Consider the following 10,487-nt stretch of genomic DNA (forward strand, 5'->3'; position numbering starts at 1 on the left):
CTCCTGGGTTCAGGCAATTCTCCTGCCTCAGCCTCCTGAGTAGCTGGGATTACAGGCACACACCACCATGCCCAGCTAATTTTTTGTATTTTTAGTAGAGACGGGGTTTCACCATGTTGTCCAGGATGGTCTCCATCTCTTGACCTCGTGATCCACCCGCCTCGGCCTCCCAAAGTGCTGGGATTACAGGCGTGAGCCACCGCGCCCGGCCTGTGCAGCATTTAAATACTGCTATTAATATTCCCACTGGAGGCCGGGCACAGTGGCTCCTGCCTGTAATCCCAGCACTTTGGGAGGCCAAGGTGGAAGGGTCACTTGAGGCCAGGAGTTTGAGCCTGGCCTGGGCAACAAAGTGAGATCCTATCTCCACAAAAACAAAATAAATAAAATAAAATAAAATAAGATTCCACTGGTGTCAAATGTTCTGAAAATAAAAGTATAGGTGACTGGTAATTAGAAATGATTGAATAAGTAATAGACTTAAACTAAAAGAAATTTTGCATTATTGGTAATTACTGACAACTTTATGACATACTAAAATTATTTCTCTATTTGCTAAATGCAACCTATGCTGTTGTTACCTACTTCACAGAGATACAGATGTTATTTTTTTTAAGTGCTGTGTAAATATTTTTCCTCATTTCATTCATAAAGTTCACTGAGGTAGGGAAAGTTTTTACTGATCTTTCCATTCAGCCTGAGCAGTCAGCAAAATATACTCCATGTGGAATAGATGCTTTTTTTGCTCAATGGTTTATGTATTAGTCCCTTTTCACACTGCTGATAAAGATATACCCAAGACTTGGTAATTTACAAAAGAAAGAAATTTATTGGACTTAAAGTTCCACACGGCTGGGGAGGCCTCACGATCATGGCGGAAGGCAAGGAGGAGTAAGTCACAACTTACATGGATGGCAGCAGGCAAAGATAGAGATTATGTGCAGAGAAACTCCCATTTTTAAAACCATCAGATCTCATGAGACCCATTCACTATCAAGAGAACAGCACGGGAAAGACCCGCCCTCACGATTCAGTCATCTCCCCCTGGGTCCCTCCCACAACATGTGGGAATTATGGGTGCTACAAGATGAGATTTGGGTAGGAACACAGAGCCAAACCATATCGTTCCACACCTGGCCCCTCCCAAATCTCATATCTTCACATTTCAAAACCAATCATGCCTTTCCAACAGTCCCTCAAAGTCTTAACTCATTTCAGCATTAACACAAAAGTCCACAGTCCAAAGTTTCATCCAAGACAAGGCAAGTCCCTTCTGCCTATGAGCCTGTAAAATCAAAAGCAAGTTAGTTACTTCTTAGATACAATGAGGGTGTAAACATTGGGTATATACAGCCATTCCAAATCGGAGAAATTGGCCAAAACAAAGGTGCTACAGCCCAATGCAAGTCTGAAATCCAGCAGGGCAGTCAAATCTTAAAGCTCCAAAATGATCTCCTTTGACTCCATGTCTCACATCCAGGTCATGCTGATGCAAGAGGTGGGTTTCCATGGTCTTGGGCAGCTCCACTCCTGTGGTTTTGCAGGGCCCAGCCTCCCTCCCAGCTGCTTTCATGGGCTGGCATTGAGTATTTGCGGCTTTTCTAGGTGCATGGTGGAAGCTGTCAGTGGATCTACCATTCTGGCATCTGGAGGTCGGTGGCCCTCTTCTCACAGCTCCACTAGGTGGTGCCCCAGTGGAAACTCTGTGTGGTGGCTCTGACCTCACATTTTCCTTCTGCACTGCTCTCGCAGATGTTCTCCATGAGGTCCCCTCCCCTATAGCAAACTTCTCTCTGGGCATCCAGGCATTTCCATACATCTGAAGATATCCAGGTGGAGGCTCCCAAACCTCAATTCTTGACTTCTGTGCACTTGCGGGCTCAACATCGCATGAAAGCTGCCAAGGTTTGAGGCTTGAATCCTCTGAAGCCACAGCCCGAGCTCTATGTTGGCTCCTTTCAGCTATGGCTGAAGTGGCTGGGACACAGGGCACCAAGTCCCTAGGCTGCACACAGCACAGGGACCCTGGGCCTGGCTCATGAAACCACTTTTTCTTCCGAGGCCTCTGGGTCTGTGATGGGAGGGGCTGCTGCAAAGGTCTCTGACACGCCCTGGAGACATTTTCCCCCATTGTCTCAGTGATTAATATTAGACACCTGGTTACTTATGCAAATTTCTGCAGCTGGCTTGAATTTCTCCTTAAATAATGGGATTTTGTTTTCTATTGTGTTGTCAGGCTGCAAATTGTCTAAACTTTTATACTCTTTTTTCCTTTTAAAACTGAATGCCTTTAACAGCACCCAAGTCACCTCTTGAATGCTTTGCTGCTTAGAAATTTCTTTTACCAGGCTGGGTGCGGTGGCTCAAGCCTGTAATCCCAGCACTTTGGGAGGCCGAGGCGGGTGGATCACGAGGTCAAGAGATCGAGACCATCCTGGTCAACATGGTGAAACCCCGTCTCTACTAAAAATACAAAAACATTAGCTGGGCATGGTGGCGCATGCCTGTAATCCCAGCTACTGAGGAGGTTGAGGCAGGAGAATTGCCTGAACCCAGGAGGCGGAGGTTGCGGTGAGCCGAGATTGCGCCATTGCACTCCAGCCTGGGTAACAAGAGTGAAACTCTTCTCAAAAAAAAAAAAAAGAAATTTCTTTTACCATATACCCTAATCATCTCTCTCGAGTTCAAAGTTCCAAAAATCTCTAGGGCAGTGCTGCCAGTCTCTTTAGCAAAGTGCTGCCAGTCTCTTTGCTAAAACATAACAAAAGTCATCTTTGCTCCAGTCCCCAACAAGTTCCTCATCTCCATCTGAGACCACCTCAGCCTGGACCTTATTGTTCATATCACTATCAGCATTTTTGTCAAAGTCATTCAGCAAGTCTCTAGGAAGTTCCAAACTTTCCTACATTTTTCTGTCTTCTCTGAGCCCTCCAAACTGTTCCAACCTCTGCCTGTTACCCAGTTCCAAAGTTGCTTTCATATTTTTCGGTATCTTTTTAGCAAGGCCCCACTCTACTGGTACCAATTTACTGTATTAGTCCGTTTTCATGCTGCTGGTAAAGACATACCCAAGACTGAGCAATTTACAAAAGAAAGAAATTTATTGGACTTGCAGTTCCACAGGGCTGAGTAGGCCTCACAATCATGTTAGAAGGCAAGGAGGAGCAAGTCACATCTTACATGGATGGCAGTAGGCAAAGAGAGCTTGTGCAGAGAAATTTCCGTTTTTAAAACCATCAGATCTCATGAGATCCATTCACTATCAGGAGAACAGCACAGGAAAGACCTGCCCTCATGATTCAATCATCTCCCTACTGGGTCCCTCCCACAACACATGAGAATTACAGGAGTTAGAAGATGAGTTTTGGGCCGGGTGTGGTGGCTCATGCCTGTAATCCAAGCACTTTGGAGGCCAAGGCAGGCAAATCACCTGAGGTTGGGAGTTCAAGACCAGCCTGGCCAACATGGTGAAACCCCGTCTTTAAAAAAAAAGAAGATGAGTTTTGGGTCGGGACATAGAGCCAAACCATATCAGTATATAAGACTGAGCCAGGTGTGGTGGCTCATGCCTGTTATCCCACCTTTTTGGGAGGCTGAGGTCGGTGGATCACCTGAGGTCAGGAGTCTAAGACCAGTTTGACCAACATGATGAAACCCATCTTTACTAAAAATACAAAACTTAGCTGGGTATGATGGCAGGCACCTGTAATCCCAGCTACTTGGGAGGCTGAAGCAGGAGAATTGCTTGAACCTGGGAGGCAGAGGTCTCAGTGAGCCGAGATTGTGTCACTGCACTGCAGACTGGGTAACAGAGCAAGACTCCATCTCAAAAAAAAAAAAATATATATATATATATATATTTATATATATTTATATATATATTTATATATATATTTATATATATTTATATATATTTATATATATATTTTTATATATATTTATTTATATATTTATATATATTTATATATATACTTGTATAAATATATAAGTATATATATAAAATATAAATATATATTTATAAATATATATTTATATTTTATATATATACTTATATAAAATATAAATATATATATAAATATATATATATATATAAATATATATATTTATATATATATATATTTATATATATATTTATATATATATTTATATATATATATTTATATATATATTTATATATATATTTATATATATATTTATATATATATTTATATATATTTATATATGTATTTATATATATATTTATATATATGTATTTATATATATATTTATATATATATGATTGATCTGTAGTGTTGTATGATGTATGATCTGTATTTCATTGATTTTTTATTGTTGTATGAATATATATCAATTTATCCATTTTCTTTATAGTTAATACTCAGATTGTTTATAGCGGTTTTTTGTTTTGTTTTGTTTTTGAGACAGGGTCTCGTTCTGTTTCCCAGGCTGGTCTTGAACTCCTGGCCTCAAGCAATACTCCTTCCTTGGCATCCCAGAGTGTTGGGATTACAGGCGTGAGCCACTGTGCCTGGCCTTCTGTGGCTTTTTGATTATTTTCGCTTTGTGGTATAAAGATATTGCTGAAAATGTCAAAAAGGCCCTCAGATACCCCTTTGGGTAAGAGTGATGAGAAAACAAGGAAGCATTTATGTTTATCTGTAGCACAGAAAGTCAAACTGTTGGAGAAGGTGGACAGCAGTATAAGTGTGAAAATCTTACAAAAGAGTATGGAATTGGAATCACTACCATGTATGACTTGAAGAAACAGAAGGAGAAACTGTTGAAGGTTTATGCTGAAAGTGATGAACAGAAGTTAATGAAAAGTAAAAAAAACAAAACAAAACCAAAAACAACTCCCCCCCCCAAACTACATTAAACTAAAAAAGAAAATCCCAATCATGTATTGAAAGAGTAAATTGATAAGCATCATAGTGAACACATGCCATGTAATGGTATGCTGATCATCAAGCAAACAAAGCTCTACTACAATGAACTAAAAATTGAAGGGAATTGTGAACATTCAACAGGCTGGTTGCAGAAATTTAAGGAAAGACAGGGTGTTAAATTTTTCAAAAATCTGTGGAGATAAAGCATCTGCTGATCACAAAGCAATGGAGAAATTTGTTGATGAATTTGCCAATATTATCACTGATGAAAATCCTGACACCCGACCAAGTCTATAATATGGCTGAAACATCACTGTTTTGGTGTTATTGCCCCAGATAGATACTAACTACAGCTGATAAGCTAGCCCATAAAGGAATTAAGGATGTGAAAGAGGGAATAACGGTGCTGACATGTACTAATGCAGCAGGCATCCATAAATGTAAATTTGCTGTGACAGGCAAAAGCTTACATCCGTACTGTTTTCAAGGAGTGAATTTCTTTCCATTCCATTATTCTGCTAACAAAAAGGCATGGATTAGCAGGGACATCTTTTCTGATTGGTTTCCCCTTTTTTTTTTTTTTTTTTTTTTTTTTAGACAGGGCCTCTCAAAGTGCTAGGATAATAGGTACGTGCCACCGTGCTCAGCCCTATTTTAGGTCTTCAAAAATATTTCAATTCTGAATATCTATTATCTATTGCTTTACAAGAAACCATTCCAATACCTATTACCTTAACAGAGCAATCATTTAAATATGTTCATGCTACTGTGGGTCAGGAAATTTGGACACGCCTTGACTAGGTGATTTTTGTGCTCTCCCAGGTGTTGACTGGGGTCAAAAAAGCTAGTGGAATTCCATCAGTTGCTGGGATGGTGATTGTAGATGGCTTTATTTACATGCATGGTACCTGGTGTAGATGGCTATAAGGCTGGTCTCAGATGACCCCTCTCTAGCTTTAGGTGGTGTTCCAAGAGAGCAAGACAGGAGCTGCCGGTCTTCTTAAAGCTTAGGTCTGGAATTGGCATGGTATCACTTCCACTGTATTCTTTGGGCAAATCAGTCACAGGCCAGTCCAGGTTCAAGGGAGGAGTTTAAAATCATACGCAGTCATTTTAAATCTGGTATATTTCTGAGAAAGAGTATTTTCAAGTAAATAAATATTCCTAAAGAAAACAATCTGACAAAGAAGTTACAGGCTCCTGACTTAAGTCTCACTTAAGCTCAAGGAAAACTCCATCAAAAAAAAAAAAAAAAGGAATGCAAAAGAGTAATGTAATATAAAAGATATGTACTTTTTATGTGTCTTATTTACTCATTTATTGATTTATAACACAATGTAGGTCCTCTAAAATTATGGGCAAAAATTTGTGTGATGTGTCTCCTAAGAGAATACTAAGGCACAGTAACTTGCCCTTGGTCAGATAAATAGCATGTGGTGGGGCTGGGGACCTAGCATACTGGCTTCAGAGGGACCAGTGCAGTGAGGCCCTGTTCATGAGTAACAGTCTGTTTGTAAACTGGGGATAACAGTAGTCAGTGTCATCTTGGGGATAAAATGAGCTAAACTAGGCTAGTCCAGAGCTGCACATATAACAATAGTCGTTTTCTTTTTTTTTTTCTTTTTTTGAGACAGAGTCTTGCTGAGTCACGAGGGTGGAGTGCAGTGGCCTGATCTTGGCTCACTGCAACTGCCACCTCCGGGGTCCAGGCAATTCCCCTGCCTCAGCCTCCCGGGTAGCTGGGACTACAGGCGCGCGCCACCACACCGGGGCTAGTTTTTTGTGTTTTAGCAGAGAAGGGTTTTCACCATGTTGGTCGGAATGGTCTTGATCTGCTGGTCTTGTGATCCACCCGCCTCGACCTCCCAAAGCACTGGGATTACAGGTGTGAGTCACTGCGCCTGGCCTTTTGTTTTTTCTTTTTTGAGATGGAGTCTCCCTGTGTTGCCAGGCAAGAATACAGTGGCAAGATCTTGGCTCACTGCAACCTCCACCTCCCGTGTTCAAGCGATTTTCCTGCCGCAGCCTCCTGAGTAGCTGGGACTACAGGCACGCGCCACCAAGCCCAGCTAATTTTTGTATTTTTAGTAGAAACGGGGTTTCACCATGTTGGCCAGGATTGTCTTGATTTCTTTACCTAGTCAACTGCCCACCTTGGCCTCCCAAAGTGCTCGGATTCCCGGCGTGAGCCACTGTGCTTGGCCAACCATAGACGTTTAATAAATACAAGCTGTCCATGCTCAGCCTCTGTTGTAGTCCAGGCTTTGCTACCTATCTTTTGTCCTAGAGATGCTGGTGTCATAAAGTGCAAGACCCAACAGTGGGTGGATGGGTGAGAATTTCAAAAGTGTATATAGAGCCAAAGCTGGAGATACTGCTTTCTCCATTGAACTCTTTATGGTGTCATTTGTTTCTCAAAATCATATGCAAATGTTCCATTCTATTTCACGATTCAATTGCTTATTTGACAGTCTTGCTCTGTCGCCCAGGCTGGAGTGCAGTAGCAGCACCATCTCGGCTCACTGCAACCTTCGCCTCCCGGGTTCAAGCAATTCTCCTGTCTCAGCCTCCCAAGTAGCTGGGACTACAGGCACACGTCAGCATGCCCGGCTAATTTTTGGATTTTTAGTAGAGACGGGGTTTCACCATATTGGTCAGGCTGGTCTTGAACTCCTGACCTCAGGTGATCCACCCACCTCGGCCACCCAAAGTGCTGGGATTACAGGCCTGAGCCACCGGGCCCGGCCGCTTGATGAAAATTTATTACAGAATAGATATTTATATGTAATATGTGAAATGCACAGCTAAAATGTTGATCTTGTTGCAGTTGGTAGTAAAAACTTTGGAAAGTTACTGTAGGGAAGTGCACTGTCCAGACATGTAACCGGGAGGTACTTGAATACCTCACCTTCCAAGCAAACCAATGTTGGATCCCCCTACTTTAGCGCCACCGCCAAAAACCGAGCTCACATCGTGGCTCCCGGCGGTGGCAGCGGCCCCCCTGCCCTCCCTGCGACACCTGGGCAGGCGTCGCACCTCCCGCCTCTGGGCGGGACGGAAGGAAAGCGCGCGCTTCCTACGTCATCGCCGCGCGCCGCTGTCTTCGCCTTCTTCCACTTCGCGGGAGAAGTTGTTGGCGCGAATGGATCCCGATCCCCGATAACGGATTCCTCAACCGGCCGACCCGCCAGCCAGCGCCTTTATCCTGGGTCTGCGATGGTGAGCCACTGGGGGCGGCCGTGCGGCTCGGTGTCTGGGGAGGCTTTGCAGGCCTCGTGTGGACGGGGCACTCCTGGTATGCAGGGTGGGGGAGGATGGCGGTGGGTGGCTCCGGAGGCGAGCGAAGGCAGAGAAGGGGCCGCACACCAGGCGCTGGACGCCCAACTTTCCTAGCACCGCGGGCTCCAGCTCTGGGCGGTAGCCAGCGCGCAGGGATTTTGTTGCTACGTGTACTTGCACTTTTTCCCCTCACTCTTGGGGGAAGGGAGTAAGGTTAGTGGTTTTGGAATGCATTGGTAAAGTTATTTTCTTGTTCGGCGTTGCCCCGAACCTCAGTTTGAGTACTGCCTAAAGCGTGGATTTCAAACTTTGGGTCATGAGGGAGAAGAATGTAACAAACTTTTCTTTTTTAGGAATGTGTTGCGTAGGGCCTTAAACTTTTCTCATTAACAACTCGGCTAGTCTTATCTCCTCTCTTCGTTAACGATCACCTGAGCGGTGTTGAGACCGAGGGCATGGAAAGAGTATTTTATTCTGTTTAGATGAGTTCATAGGAGTCAAAGGGATAACACGGTTTACTAGGAAAAAGAAATACAGAGAATGAAGATGTAAGACATTTGACAGCTGTCATCTTCTTATCACCTGGTGTTAAAAATAATCTTTAAAAAAACACCCAAACCTCACTGCATAATTCTAGATAAAACATTCCAACAAATTGAAAGTGAAATAATTATGCAGCGAGCAAAGCAGACAGTCATGATGGTATGGCAATGGATAAGGCTATACGTTTGAAGTATTTTTAATTCAAAGAACAATTTAAAATGTTCCATTAAGCTCGAAGATAATCCGATATAATTTTTTTCAATCATTGGGCAACTTGTCACAGTGACAGTATTCTAGGGGTTGAAAATTTTATGCCGCATTGGGGAACCTTGCAGTCCTTTGTGTTTTTTCTCAAAAAAGGGCAACAGTAATGATAGTAGCTACCTTGTACCAAGCATCTTCTTCAGGTCAGTATGTGAACTGTTGGTTTTTCATGCTTGTTTTTCATTTCTACCCACATGGATGCAGCTTTACAGATGGTGAAAGCACCTCTTGGAATTTAAATAATGTGTCATACAACAAATAGGTGGTTGAACTAGAATCAGAATCTTGGTGTTTCTGACTACCATGTTATACCACCTCCCCATAATAATACATTTTGGAGGTCGAGGAACCATGGTATTTTGGAAGCTTGATGAGATTTGGAGTCTTGAAGATGAAGAACGTGGTGATGTTTTAGTTTAATGATTTATAGATTATAGTTGTATTACTATATTAGTATAGTCTAGTTTAATAGTTATGTGGTCTTCGGCAAGTAAATAGCTTAAGTTTAATCTCTTTGAGCTTCTGTTTCCTTATCTATAAAAGAGAGCAAAATAATAGCTGCCATAGTGATTGTTTTGGGATTAAGCAAGATGTGTATATAAAGCTTCTTTTCTGCTGCATGCCATGTAAGGCAACTACGCAGCTACCAATGATCGATTTTCTCAGAAAGGGCTCTATGGAAAGTTACATAGATTTTAAGAGGCATGGTAGAGTCCTCTGATGTCATTTATGGTGAACACAGCTTTTGTGGTCAACTTTTGATCGTTCAGGTGGTTTTATTTTGGTTCTTTTCTTTCTTTAGTACCCCTGTTCATGGCGCAGACGAAAAAATAGACCTCAGAAAAGAAATAGGTCAAACTGGTCGGTTTTGGTGTTAATGGGAAAAGGTTCTATGAGCTAGATAAGAATTTTGTATTATATTGATATTTAATTTAGCTCTCTAGTCTTTAGTACAACAGTTAGCAAAACTCTAGACTAAAATTGATGCTTTTTTTTCCATTTTTTATTTTTTTTTAAGATGGCAACTCGCTCTGTCGCCAGGCTGGAGTGCAGTGGTGCGATCTCAGCTCACTGCAACTTGCGTTTCCTGGTTTCAAGTGATTCTCCTGCCTCAGCCTCCCCAGTAGCTGGGACTACAGGCGCACGTCATCACATTTGGCTAATTTTTTTGCATTTTTAGTAGAGACAGGGTTTGGTGGTCTCGATATCCTGACCTCATGATCCACCCTCCTTGGCCTCCCAAAGTGCTGGGATTACAGGCGTGAGCCACTGCGCCCGGGGACTAAAATTGATTCAACAAATGTTTATTGAACACCTGTGCAAAGTTGTTTTTTTTTTTCTTTCCCTCAAACTGTGTCATTGGGTATGAAGGAGAGTAGTTCTCAATCTTTGTTTCGGTCACAGTTCCCTTTGATAAATATAGTGAATGGTATGCAAATTTCTGCCCAGAGAAATGCGTATAGGCACTTATACACCATATTAAGGGATTTACCTGTCTTTTTTTTTTTTTTTTTT

The 10,487-nt window shown here is 42.2% G+C and overlaps 1 protein-coding gene across 1 annotated transcript in view; it reads left to right on the forward strand.

Moving 5' to 3' along the window:
* Nucleotides 1-7,947: 7,947 nt before the first annotated feature.
* RFC1 (replication factor C subunit 1) overlaps nt 7,948-10,487 on the forward strand; it is a 77,767-nt gene continuing 75,227 nt past the window's right edge. The window contains exon 1 of the mRNA XM_017527263.2: nt 7,948-8,105. Coding sequence (XP_017382752.1) covers nt 8,103-8,105 — 3 coding nt within the window. The 5' untranslated portion in view covers nt 7,948-8,102. The remainder of the gene's footprint in view (nt 8,106-10,487) is intronic.

This window comes from Cebus imitator, unplaced genomic scaffold (assembly GCF_001604975.1).
Source record: "Cebus imitator isolate Cc_AM_T3 unplaced genomic scaffold, Cebus_imitator-1.0 Scaffold47, whole genome shotgun sequence".
Classification (NCBI taxonomy): Eukaryota; Metazoa; Chordata; class Mammalia; order Primates; family Cebidae; genus Cebus; species Cebus imitator.